Source organism: Lagenorhynchus albirostris, chromosome 12, assembly GCF_949774975.1.
Source record: "Lagenorhynchus albirostris chromosome 12, mLagAlb1.1, whole genome shotgun sequence".
Classification (NCBI taxonomy): Eukaryota; Metazoa; Chordata; class Mammalia; order Artiodactyla; family Delphinidae; genus Lagenorhynchus; species Lagenorhynchus albirostris.
In genome coordinates this window covers 82,629,532-82,647,928 of record NC_083106.1, presented here as the reverse complement: position 1 = coordinate 82,647,928, position 18,397 = coordinate 82,629,532, and the positions used below count along the sequence as shown (strand labels likewise).

At 35.6% G+C, this 18,397-nt stretch overlaps 1 protein-coding gene across 1 annotated transcript in view; it reads left to right on the top strand.

Annotated features, from left to right (window-relative positions):
• Positions 1-18,397, top strand: part of ADGRB3 (adhesion G protein-coupled receptor B3) — a 791,667-nt gene that overhangs the window by 438,030 nt on the left and 335,240 nt on the right. The window contains exon 14 of the mRNA XM_060167396.1: positions 13,446-13,548. Within this exon, the coding sequence (XP_060023379.1) occupies positions 13,446-13,548 (103 nt within the window). The remainder of the gene's footprint in view (positions 1-13,445; positions 13,549-18,397) is intronic.

The window sequence follows — 18,397 nt, the reverse complement described above, 5'->3', positions numbered from 1 at the left end:
AATATGATTAATTGATATGATTAAGTAATAAAATTATTAATATACGATATTTGTTTTTCTCTTTCTGACTTACTTCCCTCTGTATGACAGTCTCTAGTTCAATCATTTTTATACCAATACATCCTGAAGGCACTGGACCTGAAGTACTAATTTCCCTCAAGAGCACCTTTTCTTCAGTTTGAGGACCAGACGCTAAACCTTCCCACTTCATTCTGAATTTACAATGAAATACTGTAGTTTTGTGATACTCTGTATCTTTTTATAATGCCCTACATTGAGAACATTAGAAATTAAAATTATCCATTGGGATGACAAATTGGCATGACTAATACTATAAAATATTGTAATATTGCCTAGTCAGTACATTCTTTACAAAAATCTGAGTTTAATTGGGCCATACTGTTTGAAAGTGAATTTAAATCCCTGATCACTTGGCTTCATTGTGGGTCTAGGTGTTGCCTCCCTCAGCAAACTTAATTTGAAATTCTTGTTAGTTTTTTTTTTATCTTTTTTTTCAACATCTTTATTGGAGTATAACTGCTTTACAATGGTGTGTTAGTTTCTGATGTATAACAAAGTGAATCAGCTATACGTATACATATATCCCCATATCCCCTCCCTCTTGTGTCTCCCTCTCACCCTCCCATCCCACCCCTCTAGGTAGAGAGAAAGCCCTGAGCTGATCTCCCTGTGCTATGAGGCTGCATCCCACTAGGTATCTATTTTACATTTGGTAGTATATACATGTCCATGCCACTCTCTCACTTTGTCACAGCTTACCCTTCCCCCTCCGCATGTCCTCAAGTGCATTCTCTACATCTGTGTCTTTATTCCTGTCCTGCCCCGAGGTTCTTCAGAAACTTTTTTTTTTTTTTAGATTCCATATATATGTGTCAGCATACTGTATTTTGTTTTCTCTTTCTGACTTTTTTCACTCTGTATGACAGATTCTAGGTCCATCCACCTCACTACAAATAACTCAATTTTGTTTCTTTTTTATGGCCAAGTAATATTTCATTGTATACATGTGCCACATCTTCTTTATCCATTCTTCTGTTGATGGACACTTAGGTTGTTTCCATGTCCTGGCTACTGTAAATAGTGCTGCAATGAACATTGTGGTACATGACTCTTTTTTTGAATTATGGTTTTCTCTGTGTATACGCCCAGTAGTGGGCTTGCTGGGTCATATGATAGTTCTATCTTTAGTTTTTTAAGGAACCTCCATACTGTTATCTGTAGTGGCTCTATCAATTTACATTCCCACCAACAGTGCAAGAGGGTTCCCTCTTCTTCCCACCCCCTCCGGCATTTCTTGTTTGTAGATTTTTTTATGATGGCCATTCTGACCTGTGTGAGGTGATACCTCATCGTAGTTTTGATTTGTATTTCTCTAATGATTAGTGATGTTGAGCATCCTTTCATGTGTATATCTTCTTTGGGGAAATGTCTGTTTAGGTCTTTTGCCCATTTTTGGATTCGGTTGTTTGTTTTTTTTGATATTGAGCTGCATGGGCTGCTTGTATATTTTGGAGATTAATCCTTTGTCAGTTGCTTCATTTGAAAATGTTTTCTCCCATTCTGAGGGTTGTCTTTTCATCTTGTTAATGGTTTCCTTTACTGTGCAAAAGCTTTTAAGTTTCATTAGGTCCCATTTGTTTATTTTTGCTTCTTTTTCCATTATTCCAGGAGGTGGGTCAAAAAGGATCTTGCGGTGATTTATGTCATAGAGTGTTCTGCCTTTGTTTTCCTCTAAGAGTTTTATAGTGTCTGACCTTATATTTAAGTCTTTAATCCATTTTGAGTTTATTTTTATGTATGGTGTTAGGAAGTTTTCTAATTTCATTCTTTTACACACAGCTGTCCAGTTATCCCAGCACAAATAATTGAAGAGGCTGTTTTTTCTCCGTTGTATATTCTTGCCTCCTTTGTCAAAGATGAGGTGACCATATATGCATGGGTTTATCTGTGGGCTTTCTATCCTGTTCCATTGATCTATATTTCTGTTTTTATGCCAGTAACATACTGTCTTGATTACTGTAGCTTTGTAATATAGTCTGAAGTCTGGGAACCTGATTCCTCCAGCTCAGTCTTTCTTTCTCTAGATTAATTTGGCTATTCAAGATCTTTTCTGTTTCCATACAAATTGTGAAATATTTTGTTCTAGTTCTGTGAAAAATGCCATTGGTAGTTTGTTAGGGATTGCATTGAAACTGTAGATTGCTTTGGGTAGTATAGTCATTTTCACAATGTTTATTTTTCCAATCCAAGAACATGGTATATCTCTCCATCTGTTTGTATCATTTTTAATTTCTTTCATCAGTGTCTTATAGTTTTCTGCATACAGGTCTTTTTTCTCCTTAGATAAGTTTATTCCTAGGTATTGTATTCTTTTTGTTGCAATGGTAAATGGGAGTGTTTCCTTAATTTCTTTTACAGATTTTTCATCATTAGTGTATAAGAGTGCAAGAGATTTCTGTGCATTAATTTTGTATCCTGCTACTTTACCAAAATCATTGATTAGCTCTAGCAGTTTTCTGGCAGCATCTTTAGGATTCTCTATGTATAGTATCATGTCATCTGCAAACAGTGACAGTTTTACTTCTTCTTTTCCAATTTGGATTCCTTTTCTTTCTTTTTTCTTCTCTGATTGCTGTGGCTAAAACTTTCAAAACTATGTTGAATACTAGTGGTGAGAGTGGGCAACCTTGTCTTCTTCCTGATCTCAGTGGAAATGGTTTCAGTTTTTCACCACTGAGAATGATGTGGCTGTGGATTTGTCATGTATGGCCTTTGTTATGTTGAGGTAAGTTCCCTCTATGCCTACTTTCTGGAGGGTTTTTTTTTTTTATCATAAATCGGTGTTGAATTTTGTTGAAAGATTTTTCCTGCATCTGTTGAGATTATCATATGGTTTTTATCCTTCAGTTTGTTATTATGGGGTATCACATTGATTGATTTGAGTATATTGAAGAATCCTTTCATTCCTGGGATAAACCCCACTTGATCATAGTGTATGATCCTTTTAATGTGCTGTTGAATTCTCTTTGCTAGTATTTTGTTGAGGATTTTTGCATCTATGTTCATCAGTGATATTGGGCCGTAGTTTTCTTTTTTTGTGACATCTTTGTCTGGTTTTGGTATCACGGTGATAGGGGCCTCGTAGAATGAGTTTGGGAGTGTTCCTCCCTCTGCTATATTTTGGAAGAGTTTGAGAAGGGTAGGTGTTAGCTCTTCTCTAAATGTTTGATAGAATTCACCTGTGAAACCATCTGGTCTTGGGCTTTTGTTTGTTGGAAGATTTTTAATCACAGTTTCAATTTCAGTGTTTGTGATTGATCTGTTTATATTTCTATTTCTTCCTGGTGCAGTATCGGAAGGTTGTGCTTTTCTAACAATTTGTCCATTATTTCCAGGTTGTCAATTTTTTTGGCATATAGTTATCTGTAGTAATCTTTCATGATCCTTTGTATATCGGCAGTGTCAGTTGTTACTTCTCTTTTTTCATTTCTAATTCTGTTGATTTGAGTTTTTTCCCTTTTTTTCTTGATGAGTCTGGCTAATGGTTTAAATTTTGTGTATCTTCTCAAAGAACCAGGGTTTAGTTTTACTGACCTTTACTATTGTTTCCTTCATTTCTTTTTCATTTATTTCTGACCTGATCTTTATGCTTTCTATCCTTCTGCTAACTTTGGGGTTTTTTGGTTCTTCTTTCTATAATTGCTTTAGGTGTAAGGTTAGGTTGTTTATTTGAGATGTTTCTTGTTTCTGAGGTAGGATTGTATTGCTATAAACTTTCCTCTTAGAACTGCTTTTGCTGCATCCCATAGGTTTTGGGTTGTTGTGTTTTCATTGTCATTTGTTTGTAGGTATTTTTTGATTTCCTCTTTCATTTCTTCAGTGATCTCTTGGTGATTTAGTAGTGTATTGTTTAGCCTCCATGTGTTTTTATTTTTTACAGATTTTTTCCTGTAATTGATATCTAGTCTCTTAGCATTGTGGTTAGAAAAGATACTTGATATGATTTCAATTTTCTTAAATTTACCAAGGCTTGATTTGTGACCCAAGATATGATCTGTCCTGGAGAATATTTCATGATCACTTGTGAAGAAAGTGTATTCTGTTGTTTTTTGATGGAATGTCCTATAAATATCAATTAAGTCCATCTTGTTTAATTTAAAGCTTGTGTTTCCTTCTTTATTTTCATTTTGGATGTTCTGTCCATTGATGAAAGTGGGGTGTTAAAGTCCCCTACTCTGATTGTGTTCCTGTCAATTTCCCATTTTATGGCTATTAGCATTTGCCTTATATATTGAAGTGCTCCTATGTTTTGTGCATAAATATTTACAATTGTTAGATCTTCTTGGATTGATTCCTTCATCCTTATGTAGTGTTCTTCTTTGTCTCTTTAGTAGTCTTTATTTTAAACCTATTTTGTCTGATATGAGAATTGCTACAACAGCTCTCTTTTGATTTCCGTTTGCATGGAATATATTTTTCCATCCCCTTTCTTTCAGTCTGTATGTGTCCCTAGGTCTGAAGTGGGTCTCTTGTAGACAGCGTATATATGGGTTTTATTTTTGTATCCATTCAACCAGTCTATGTCTTTTGGTTGGAGCATTTAATCCATTTACATTTAAGGTAGTTATCAATATGTATGTTCCTATTACCATTTTCTTAATTGTTGGGGGTTTTGTATTGTAGATCTTTTCCTTCTCTTGTCTTTCCTGCCTAGAGAAGTTCCTTGAGCATTTGTTGTAAAACTGGTTTGGTGGGGCTGAATTCTCTTAACCTTTGCTTTTCTGCAAAGGTTTAAACTTCTCCATTGAATCTGATTGAGATCCTTGCTGGGTAGAGTATTTTGGTTGTAGGTTTTTCCTTTTCATCACTTTAAATATGTCCTGCCACTCCCTTTTGGGAGTTCCCTGGGAGAACTCTCTCTGAATGATATTATGTGGGGTCGGGAGGTCTCTGGTTGTTCAGTGTCCTGAACTCAGCTCTCCCACCTCAGAGACTCAGACCTGACACCCAGCCAGAGCACCAAGTCCCTGTCAGCCACACGGCTGTATTAGCCCAGGCATAAGCTTTCTTATAGGTAATTCCATTTTGCTGGCCATTGGAAAAAAGAGGGCAAGGACTTTGATGATTTTGGGCCGTATATGGGGAGCACCTCTGCTCTGTGTCTTTGTCACTGAAGGTCTGTGTTTTTGGCTGTGCTGTTGTCACTGAGTTGTTCTGCAGTCAAATCTTCCTCGTCATCTGCTGCCAGGCCACTCTCACGGAGGTGTTCAAGGCCCCCTCCTCCAAGCTCTCTGAACTTGTCCTGTCCATGCAGGGGGGACTACAGCACTCTGGGCTGCAGTAGTTGAAATTCTTGTTAGTTTTCAAAGTTCTAAGTTAGCCCAGCCTTAGTTGTAGCAGCCATAAGGTAATTTTAGTTTTAAAAGTAAATGTATTTAGCTCAGTGATATTGATGAAGTCCTCAGTTCAGTTTTTTTAAATAAATAAATAAATTTATTTATTTATTTATTTATTTATTTATTTATTTATTTATTTATTTATTGGCTGCATTGGGTCTTCATTGCTGTGTGTGGGCTTTCTCTAGTTGTAGTGAGCAGGGGCTGCTCTTAGTTGCGGTGTGCAGGCTTCTCATTTCAGTGGCTTCTCTTTGTTGTGAAGCATGAGTTCTAGGCACGTAGGCTTCAGTAGTTTGGGCACCTGGGCTCAGTAGTTGTGGCACATGGGCTCCAGAGTGCAGGCTCAGTAGTTGTGGAGCTCCAGTTTAGTTGTTCCGCGGCATGTGGCATCTTCCTGGACCAGGGCCGAACCCGGGTCCCCTGCATTAGGCAGGCAAATTCTTAACCACTGTGCCACCAGGGAAGTCCCCTGAGTTCAATTTTTTAGCATATATACCTAGGAGTGGGATTTCTAGATCATATGGTAACTATATTTTTGATTTTTTGAAGACTTTGCCTACTGCTTTCCATAGCAGCTTCACCATTTTATATTCCCACCACAGTGCAGAAGCCTTCTGGTTTCTCCACAACCTTGTCAACATGTTATTTTCCGGTTTTTTTGATCCTGGCCATCCTAAGGGATGTGAAGGAATATTTCCTTGTGATTTTGACCTGCATTTCCATGATGATTAGTGATGTCGGGTGTTTTCTCATATATTATTGGCCTTTTGTATATAATCTTCAGAGAGATATCTAAGTCTCTTGTCTCTTTTTTAATCTTTTAAAAATTTATCTTTAATCTTTTTAATTTGTTTGGTTTTATTGTGGAATTTTAGTATTTCTTTATATATTCCTAATATTAACCCTTTATTCTATATATGGCTTATAAATATTCTGTCTTATTACATAGATTGCCTTTTCACTCTGTCAGTTGCTTTCTTTACTGTTTTTAAGTTTGATGTTGTACCATATGTCTATTTTACCTTTTGTTGCCTGTATTTTTGGTGTCATATCAAATAAATCATTGCTAAATTCAATGTCATGAAGCTCTTCTCTTCTGTTTGATTCTAAGAGTTTTATTGTTTCAAATCTTATGTTTAGATCTTTAACCCACATTAAGTTAATTTTGGTATATGGTGCAATGTAAATTTCCAACTCCATTCTTTTGCATGTGGTTACTGAAAACATGGGATCTTTTACCAGCAGCATTTTTTCAAGAGATTATCCTTTCCTCACTGGGTAGCCTTGGCAACCCTGTTAAAGATAATTTGACCATATATGTGAGGGTTTATTTCTGGGCTCTCTATTCTATTCAATCAGTCTCTGTCTTTATGCCAGTACCATACGGTTTTGACCTACTGTAGTTTTGTAACATGTTTTGAAATCAGGAAGTATGAGACCTCCAGCTTTCGTATTCTTTTTAAAGATCATTTTGGCTCTTCAGGGTCCTTTCAGATTCCGTATGAATTTTAGGATTTTTTTTGTCTATTCCTGCAAAAAAGTCATTACTATTTTGATATGGATTGTATTGATCTGTAGATTGTTTTGGGTATTATGGAAATTTGAACAATATTAAGTCTTCCAGTTCATGAAGATAGGATGTCTTTCCATTTGTTTGTGTCTTCTTTTATTTATTTCAACAATGTTTTCAGGTTTTCAGTGTGAAGTTCTTCACTTTCTTAGTTAAGTTTATTCCTAAGTATTTTATTCTCTTTAAGGCTGTTGTAAATAGGATTGTTTCCTTAATTTCCTTTTTTGGATTATTCATTGTTAGTATATAGAAATGCAACTGATTTTTGTGTGTCAATGTTATATCTTGTAACTTTTCCACATTGTTTATTAGTTCTAAAAGGGTTTTTGTGGAATCTTTAGGGTTTTCTACATGTAAGATCATTCCATCTACTAAAAGAGATGATTTTGGTTTTTGCTTTCCAATTTGGTTGCCTTTTATTTCTCTTTCTTGCCTGTTTGTTAGGCTACTAGGCATCCCCTAATTGTTAAGAATTCCAGGTCTATGTTGAATAGAAGTGGAAATAGATGACATCCTTGCTTTGTTCCTCATCTTACAGTAAACATTTTCAGTTTTTCACCATTGAGTATGATGTCAGCTGTGGGTTTTTCATAGCCTTTATTACGTTGAGGTACATTCCTTCTATACCTAACTGGTTGAAAATTTTTATCATGAGAGAATGTTGAAAATTTTCAGATGCTTTTTCTGCATCAATTGAGATGATCGTGTGGTTTTTGTTCTTCATTCTGTTAATAATGGTGTTTTACACTGACTGATTTTCTTATGTTGCACCAACCATGCATCCCAGAGATAAATTCTTCTTGATCATGTATTTGATCTTTTTAATGTGTTGTTGAATTTGGTTTTATATTTTGTTTAGAATTTTTGCATCAATATTCAATATTACCCTGTGTTTTCATTTCTTGAGACATCTTTGTCTGATTTTGGTATCAGGGTAATGCTGGCCTTATAAAATACGTTTGAAAATATACTCTCCTCTTTAATGTTTTGGAAGAGTTTGAGAAGAATTGGTGTTAATTCTTCTTTAAATGTTCAGTGGAATTATTCAGTGAAGCCATCTGGTCCTGGGCTTTTTTTTTTTTTTTTGTCAAGAGGCTTTTGATTACTGATTTAATGTCCTTCCTAGTTATAGGTCTGCTTAGATTTTTAAACTTCTTCATGAATCCATCTTGGTAGGTTGTATGTTTATAGGAATTTATCTGCTTCTTCTAAGTTATTCAGTTTGTTGTCATATAATTGTTCATAGTAGTCTCTAATGATCCTTTTATTTCTGTGGCATCAGTTGCAATGTCCCACCTTGAATTCTGATTTTTGTTGAGTTTTCCTGCTTATTTTAGTAGTTACTCTAGCTAAGAGTTTGTCATCTTTTTTTTTTTTCTCAAACAACTCTTAGTTGGGTGATGTTTTCTATGTTTTCCTGTTCTCTATGTCATTTATCTCTGCTCTAATCTTTATTATTTTCTTCCTTCAGCTAACTTTGGGTTCAGTTTGTTTTTATTTTAGTTCTGTGAGGTGTAAAGTTAAGTCATTGATTTGAGATCTTTCTTCTCTTTAAAAGGAGGCATTTACCCCTATATATTTTTGTTTCAGTACTGCTTTTGCTGCATCCCATAAGTTTTGGTATGTTGTGTTTTCATTTGTCTCAAGATATTTTCTAATTTCCCTTGTGATCTATTTTTTAACCCACTAATTGTTCAAGAGTGTGTTGTTTAATTTTCACATATTTGTGAGTTTTCCAGTTTTCCTTTTGCCCTTGATTTCTAGTTTTATTCCACTGTGTTCAGAAAAGTTACTTGGTATGATTCCAGTTGTCTTAAATTTGTTAAGACTTTTTTTGTGCCTCACCTGTGATCTATTCTGGAAAATTCTCTGTATCCATTTGAGAAGAATGTATATTCAGCCACTGCTGGATGGAGTGTTCTGTATATATCTATTAGGTACAATTGATCTATAGTGTTGTTCAAGTCCTCTGTTTCCTTATGGATCTACTATCTGATAGATCTATCCATTATTAAAGCAGGGTATTGTATTGAAATAGTTTAATATTATTGTGTTACTGTCTATTTCTCCCTTCAGTTCTGCCAGTGTTTGCTTCATATTTTTGGGTGCTCTGCTGTTAGCTACATGTATTTATAATTGTTATATCTTCCTGGTGAATTGACACTTTTATCACTATATAATGTTCTTCTTTGTCTTTTATTACAGTTTTTGCTTAAAGTCTATTCTGTCTGATACAAATATGTCCATCCCTGCTCTCTTTTGGTTACCATTTGTATGGAGTATCATTTTAGATCTTTCACTTTCAGCCTATGTATGGCCTATACCTAAAGTGAGTCTCTTTCAAACAGTTGCATTGCATTTTATAGTCACTTTTTTACTCTCTTTAAGATATGATTCATGTACCTTAAGCACCTTAAGCCTTTGTAAAAATTGTGAAGAATAACTTGAGCCTTCTTTGAATAAAGAACTCTACACATTTTTAAATGTTTTAAATACTGACTACTGCTAATCTCAAGGACAAGAAATATCTTTATTACTTTAGTCATGAAATCCATTTGGCTGTAAGATCTGCTTTTCTAGCAGTGAATACAAATGTGAAACCAGCCAGGAAGCATTAGTAGATCACAAAGCCTGACATGGCACATGAGGAGCCAGGTATTCACTTATGCAAATTAGAATAAATTGATGGAATAAATTAAGGAAATTTTGTACACTGTACACTTTTTTAAAAGGGAGCCACTGCATAATGTAAATTTGCTTATTTTTCCTTCATTAAATATTTGGATACTGTGACATTGACATATTTTAAATCACATTGGCCAAAAGCTCAATATTTTTGTTTATTATGTGGTATTTAATAAGTCATTCAAATATGCGTTAGCCCTAAAATGTGCCATGCATAATGTAAATGAGGATACATAAATGCTAGATAAAAATCTTGCCCTCCTTGAACTATAATCTTGTGGAAGGAGACATATATAGCATTAATGGGTGTGGGGTAGATCTAGTACATGGTAGTAACTCAAGGTGGGAGGGGACTCACATAATGTTATAAGCACATCCATATGCATAAATATATTGACACGCATCCCTTCTCAGATGTAGTCTAAATGAGTTAACATATGTATACACACATGCCCTCTCCCTCCACTCCCCACACACATATTTAGCAAAAGCCATAAGGCAGATTTCATCTTCTAGGAACCTTCTCCACCAGGCTGATTAGGTAGCTGGTGAACCTGCCACAGAGTAAATACTCTACAGAAGGCTGCTTATCTAAGCTGCTTGGATCTCCACCATCCAGTTTCCTAGGGCTAAAATACCCACAAGCCCAAACACACAAGAAGAACTTCATAAATGTCTTGACACGTTATAAATTCCTGTTTGGAATACCCACATCTGTATTTTCCAGTAAATCAGTATACAACTTCTAAAATAATATAAAATACCTGTATACGATCAAATTTAACTAAAATTTGTTAAAATTAGCAGTTTATAAATTAGTATTTGGTTTTATTTATTGCAGGGAAATGGGATTATAAACAGGACCAGAATAAGGGGGCAGATTGGGTTTGTGTGACGTGTAAATATTTCTGTTTCAGATAACCAAACTTGAACTCAAATGTATTCATTTCTGAAAAAGGAACTTGCATCTGTGTCCTAGGACTCTTCTTTTTTTTTTTTTTTTTTTTGCGGTATGCAGGCCTCTCACTGTTGTGGCCTCTCCCGTTACGGAGCACAGGCTCTGGACACACAGGCTCAGTGGCCATGGCTCACGGGCCTAGCCGCTCCACGGCATGTGGGATCTTCCTGGACCGGGGCACAAACCCGTGTCCCCTGCATCGGCAGGCGGACTCTCAACCACTGCCCCACCAGGGAAGCTCCCTAGGACTCTTCTTTGGGAGAAATAGCCATAAATTTTTTTGGTGGTGACAGATTAATTTTGTCCCCAACTCCAAGTTTTATATATATATATATATCTTGTCATTTTCTGGGAATCCTGTCAGATCTGTTAACATAATCAACTGGTATCACCTCACAGTTAATCCCATTTATTCTCACGTGATCGCGATTACTTTTGCTCACAGAGAAACAGGGAAGAGTGAGTTTGCAGAGGAAGCTTGGCATTTAGAGCTTACTTCCATATCCTTCTCAATGCCCCTTACCTTCAGTTGACTCATTTAGTATTTTTCTTTAATAAATTTATTTATTTTATTTATTTATTTTGGCTGCATTGGGTCTTCATTGTTGGGCGCGGGCTTTCTCTAGTTGCAATGAGCAGGGGCTACTCTTTGTTATGGTGCACACGCTTCTCACTGTGGTGTCTTCTCTTGTTGTGGAGCATGGGCTCTAGGCGCACAGGATCTGGTAGTTGTGGCTTGCGGGATCTAGAGAGCAGGCTCAGTAGTTGTGGCACATGGGTTTGTTGCTCTGCAGCAATGTGGGATCTTCCCTGACCAGGGCTCAAACCTGTGTCTCTTGCACTGGCAGGGAGATTCTTAACCACTGCGCCACCAGGGAAGCCCAACTCATTTAGTATTAAATGAAATAAATAACAGTCAACCAACTTTCTCTGTTTACAACCACCTTCCTCCTAAAGAATACTGAAAACAAATTTATACTTTGTTGTTTTTTACTATCTTTCTGTTAGGCTGGGTACCATGAAACTTCCTGAGTGTTCTAGAATTTGTTATTTGACATTACTAAATATATGGGTTAAAAAATGTTATCCCACTCAGAATATGTTTATAGTTCCTCTGCTACTAAATATTCCTCCAAGTGTGGCATAGTTGGCATTTTTTTCTGGTGAAATTTTGTGGCAAAGATCAGCCCATTAGAGAAAACATTTTCACAAAGAATGTGAGGTTCTATGATATTAGAATTATATGACTTTGATGACACAGCCATTTTAGAAAACTGTATGGCAGTAACTTATAAAATTAAACATGCTTTTACCACATGAGCAAGCAATTCCACTCATAGTTATTTACTCAAGACATGAAAATATATGTCCATCCAGAATGTATGTATACCAATTATTCATGATAGGCAAATATGAATAGCTGCTAAAAATCATAAAAGCTAAAACTCAGAAGCAACCTACAGGTTGCTTACTTAACTGATGAATAGATCACAAATTCAATGTCATGAAATACTACTCAGCTATAAAGAGAAACAGGACTGATAAATCTCAAAAACATTATGCTGAGTGAATTAAGTCAAACACAAAAGTCTATGTAGTGTATGATTCTATATAATGAATCATATAATTATAGTGACAACATGCCCATGGCTTCCTGGAATCATGGGGAGGGATGTGGGGATCAAGTGCAAAGGGGCTCAAGGAAACTGTGGAGGGTTGTCTGTCTGGATTTGGTGGTGCTTGCATTGTAGCATACAGTTACCAAAAGCTTTAAACTGTCCACTTAAAGTTGATGAATTTTATTACCTATAAATAATACCTTAAACAACAAAAAAGAGGAAAAAAATTAAGTTACTTTGTCTTGTTACCTGTTATAAATTCCCCAGAATAGTAAAAAGGAAGGATGAATATATATATATATATACACATATATATATACATATATATGTATATATATATTTATTTCTTCAAATAACTAAAATACAATAAAATCTTTAAATCTCTATATTACAGGAGGTGTATAGCATTTTATATATGTTGGATGAAAACCTGTATATGCAAGAAAGAGCTGGTTCCACTTTACATGTTTATATTTAGGGATAATTTTTTTGTAGCTTGTAAATATGATTATATTTAAAACTTCTTTGTGAATGAACTGTACTGGTGAGATATTTCCAAATGCAAATGTGTTCTTTACATCTAGCATGTTGAGATAAAGAAGTGGCCTGTATATCTCTATTGTTGAAATGAATGATGGTCAGTAATTAGCAACAAAGTTTATTGATATTTAAATTCTACTTGTTTTCATTCTACACCATTTTCTAATCATTCATCTTAACGAATTTTGAGATAGTTTAAAAACAAACACCAAGACAGCTCTTTGCAAGAAGAATATTTGGTCTCTTGGAAAACCAAACTGTTAGGTCCACCTTGAGATGACTGGATTATATTCATTTAAAGATTGCCTGAAGGTTTGAATTCATGATCCACCTGTCTCGCAGGTGAATCAGATTTAAGTAATTGTTAGCGCTATTGCTTTTCCATCTTTCCTGCCTTTAAAATGGTAACAGTCAGCAATAGCTTTCTCCCCCTAAAGTTTTCTAGTTCCAGATCGGGTATATTTATAACAAAAAATCAACTGTATCTTTTCATGAATAGTAGTTCAGTATCATGTTTTAAATCTATTTGAGCGATGTTTCTATGTCTTTGCTTAGGATACATTTATTAAAAATGTCATCACAACATGTATTGAACAGTAGGAATTAATATTCATCATCAATCCTGTCTCATTTTAATCATAATTATTCTGTTTCAGAAATTATACTGTCGTTAATTCCAAAATCATCGTGGTCACCATAAGGCCTGAACCTAAGACAACTGATTCATTCCTGGAGATAGAACTAGCTCATTTGGCTAATGTAAGTATCATCCACTTGGCATTGAGTTGCTTGTAGAATTTACCTTTTAAAGAAGGTTAACAGTCCTTCTTTTGACTTATAAGACCAGAACACATTTTCTAAACTCTTTAGAGTTGCAAACGAATTAATTTGTTATGAAGATATGTATGATATAAAAACAAAATGACACATTATCCTATGCTTTGGTTCATGATAAAACTCTCTTCAATTTCTCCAGGATAATAGTTTATAATTTGTCAGTGCCCACATCTTTATTGGGCTCTAAGCTAAGAAGTGGGGGAGATCAAGATGAAAGAACCAGTCTTGCCACATGGTGAGGAAGATTGCCATGTAAACACACAGATTTAAGATGCATGCAGCAACAGAAGCTACCAGCATAAAGCAAAGGGCAGTGATGTCCTTCAGGGTACCCCAGGGTAGGAGAGTCAGTGAAGCAGCTTTTTAAAGTGCTACACGCTGGTGCTACACCCAGGATCAGAGGAGCCTCCTTGTAACTGTTTGGGTCCTCCAGTGATTCAAATCCAGCTCTTCCATCCAGAATGACAAGAACCCTCTGTTAAATCCATCCACCTGCAACTGAAATTCTTTAGACCTTGTTCAGGCCTTATGTAGAAATTTAAAATATCTACTTATCCTTTATGCATCCACCTTAAATACCTAAATCATTGATTTAAGGGGCAAGGAAAGTGATTCCTATTAAGACTTTCTTAATAATGCTTTTACAATTCCTGTGTTAAACTGTCTCATATGTTGCATATACATAGCTTTTTTTTTTAATCCCTTGCAAAGTTTCTATGAACTTGACCTTTGCATACAATTATGGAAAGCACAAAATGATTGTGATTTTCCCAAGTTCATATAGTTAGTGAATGACATGATGAAATTGATTCTCACATCTTTTAGTTTACAAAACCTGTACATCTCCAGTATTTTATAATTGCTGATTTTAAAAAACTCCGCTTCATTTTATTAAAAAATGACAATTATCTTCCATATAAACCACTTTTTACAAAGGTGTTCCAGCTTCCTAGATTGTTTAATGAAAATCTCAAATCTCTCAGCAGTAACTTTTAAACATCATGATTGATACTTAAACTATTTGGCCTTTTCCCAGTTTTGCCAAAATATGACCATACGGGTTCTATCTAACTTTGACAATGTATTTTATTTCTGTTATATCTACCTCCTCATACCTTTAATGACCCTAATCTCATCACTGCACTGAAAGCTAGGAGATACTTTTAACATAATTTTTGAATAAGGAACTGTGTACCTTCAACATGTATTATAAAATATTTATTTACATATTTGTGTGTATATATTGTTTATCATGGTAATGTCTATCCAGTTATAAGCATTGGTGAAACACAGTAAGAGATAATAATTCCCTGAATTGCTTACTGGAAAAACAATGCAATGTCAGAATGTCACAATTCTGTAAATGAACATTCACAAAACTTTCCTAAATAAAGATAAAATCACTATTGAGAATTTAAAGGACATGTTAATTAAATGGCATTTTTTTTCATAAGCTGAAGAAAGAGTAACCTTAAAAATAGTGTTGATAAAACAATCTCATTATTTCAATTCAAGAGAACTATTTGAAATGAACAGATTTAAGCTTTGAGTCAAACTTTTCTGGGGGCATATATTGTCAGCCCAATTTCAAAAGAGATAAATCATGTAGAAAAAATTTATTTTCTACATATGGAAACCAGAGTGTATGGTCAATAAATTTTATGAAGCACCAGCTACACTCTGGAGTGGCAATGAAAGTCAGAATATAAGAATGGTGAGATGATTACTGCAAGTCACTTAGAATTAATTCTTTCAGTACTTTGAGTGAGTGAGTTGACCAGATTCCTAAAACAATACTCTACTCTGGAAGGCCTAGATTTAAGAGAATATAGACAAATCCGTTACACAAAGGGTCTGAGGGAGAAGGAGAAAAGTTTAGTCTGGAGAAGAAAATGCCTCGAGGTGCTCCCACCCGCGTCCGTCCTGTGTCAGGAACAGCGCCCACCTGTGCCTGTCCTCAGAGGCCGCCCTGATTCCCAGGCACATGGTGGAGATTCTCTGGGCTCCTCCATCCCTCATTTCTTTCCTCCACTTCGCTTTTTAAAGTTTTTATTGGATTTGTTACAATATTACTTCTGTTTTATGTTTTGGTGTTTTGGCTGCGAGGCATGTAGGATCTTAGCTCCCCGACCAGGGATAGAACCCGCAGCCCCTGCATTGGAAGGCGGAGTCTTAACCACTGGACAGCCAGGGAAGTCTGTTCCCTCCACTTTATAGATACCTCCCACATCATTGTCTTACCACACCTACAGTCCTTCACGTTCTACTGTTTAAAATTTCCAGTGCTTGTTGTATTGATATTTATACTTACCATGCAGATTAGATTTTGTTAAGGACTTTAATGTACACGGAGAGAAGGAATATATGACTGGTTTATTGAGTGTCTTGTAAAGTATGCTCTGATTTTAGTTTATTTTCATTGAAGAGAGAGTCAAAAGAGCCTATGCTGACATATAATAGTCTTCACTAAAATGTGAAGAAAAGATGTATCTTAAACATGAAAATTAAAATTGATTAGAACAAGCTGAAATGTCACTATAACTATGTAGATACAGATGTATTATCATTGGTATTGCCTTCAAAGTTGAGCTATTTTAGATATGACATCTTGCTTATATCAAGACTGTCTACTTTCACCTATTTTCTTATAGCAAATGTATCTGCTGCACTTTTCTAAGCTCAGAAGAGAATAATGACTTGCAAATTGTATCTGTTGTATACACCATGTGCAAAAAAAATGAAGAAAGGAAATTAATAGTTATAATGAGTCTAGGGAAAAGCCTGTTAACATTATTTAAACAAAACATGTTCTTTTTTAAACAGCTTTTAAATAAATAACATTTAAAGTATGTTAAGTGTAATAAGGCCCTTGGGAACTGGTAGGAATAGGTAATGGAACATGAAAACTTGAAATTTCAAATTGTATTCAGCAAAGCCATTTGCAGTTTTAACCAGTTCCTAAGTCATTAAAGAGTAAGATAGTATTCTTAGTTCAGTTTTCTAGGCTCATGGCTTTATTGTTATAATCTGTAGAGTCTGAGTTTGTGGTCCTTAGTGCTTGGGCATAGCAATTGCTTGATTATAGGAAATCCCAAATTTGCTTTTCTGAGAAAAATAATTTTGTTTTTCATATTACTTAAGGTTTCTTCAGTGTGACATTTATACTTATCAATATTGTTAGGTTCCGTAAAGTGCAAGGAAAGTTAATACATTTATTGAAAGTCGTTATTGGGACCTAAATAAGTGCAGCATAAGCACCTATATGTGCACACATAAGCAAACACGCATGCACACATGCTCACACCCACCATTAGGATGCCTTGGTCCTGACAGATCTGAGCCTGCTGTGAATTTCCAAGATATATAACATCCTTATCGTTAAAAGATGAGTTAGAAGAATAAGAAAATAAATGCATTTTAGTTATGTTGTGCTGTATCAACTTTGCAAGCCTGAAAGTTCACTTTTTTCAAATAAAAAGTCTTAAATGTAGTTGCATTTCTGGTGGAAGGACACATTGGACTACCCTGGCCTGCAGCCTCTGCAGTCTATTTTCGCCTTTCCTTTTATTTCTTCCTCTAAGCAACAACTCTCATGGTCTAGGTAGGACCAACCTGCTCTCTTTCAGGACTGAGGAAAATCCACTGGGTTTTTTTGTAGTTCTCAAGTTGGTCATATTCACAAAAGATCTCATGGGAATTGGGGCTTGCGGTTTTATTTGCTGTATTTGCTGGCATACTAACAGGATCTATCTAACAAATTAAGGAGTTTGTTTTATGTGTATAAACTAAAATTAATCATGAGCCATGGCCTTTGTAAATCATAGTGGAAAACACAATGGAAAACTGTGATGAATATGCTTTTTACCATTAACATGAAAAACAATGAAAAGAAATTCCAACATTCATCAGTGATTTTCATGAATAGCAAAGGCTGATAACAACCCAGCAAATTAAAACTCACTTGGCAAAGCTTAAAGAAGTTCATTCTATACATCTATGATTTCTACAAAGGGGCGTTTTTATCACTTTACTTTTTTTTTTTTTTTTTTTTTTGCGGTACGCGGGCCTCTCACTATTGTGGCCTCTCCCGTTGTGGAGCACAGGCTCCGGAGGCGCAGGCTCAGCGGCCACGGCTCACAGGCCCAGCTGCTCCGTGGCATGTGGGACCCTCTCGGACCGGGGCACGAACCCACGTCCCTGCATCGGCAGGCAGACCCTTAACCACTGCGCCACCAGGGAAGCCCATATCCCTTTACTTTTAAATTTACTTTTCTACCCTAGCTTGCGTCCATTTGGAAAAGATTTCTGATGTTTTGCCTGCTTAAAACCCCCTTGGTAGTTTTTATGGGAGAGTCTTGAAATGCTAAGTAGACAGGTAGATTGATGGTGCTGCCAACGGCTTCAATTGAGATAGAAATTATCTAGCTACAGTTTTTTTTTTTTTTTTGGTTTTATCCTAAATTCCTAAACTTGAGTAAGCATTCTTCCCACTTACATTTCACATTCAGTTTATTCTTATTCATAATACAACATTGATATTCTTCAAAAATATTTTAGACTAATTATGCTATTGTTGGAGCAGGGGTCAGCAAACATTTTCAGTTGAGTCAGGTTAGACATATGAGCTATAATGGTCTTTGTCTCATCTACTCAGCTATGCTGTTGTGTGACAGCAACCAGAGACAATATATGAAAATGGATGTGGCTCTGTTACAACAAAATATCATTTACAAAGTAGGTAGCAAGCCAGATTTGGCCCCTGGACTGCATA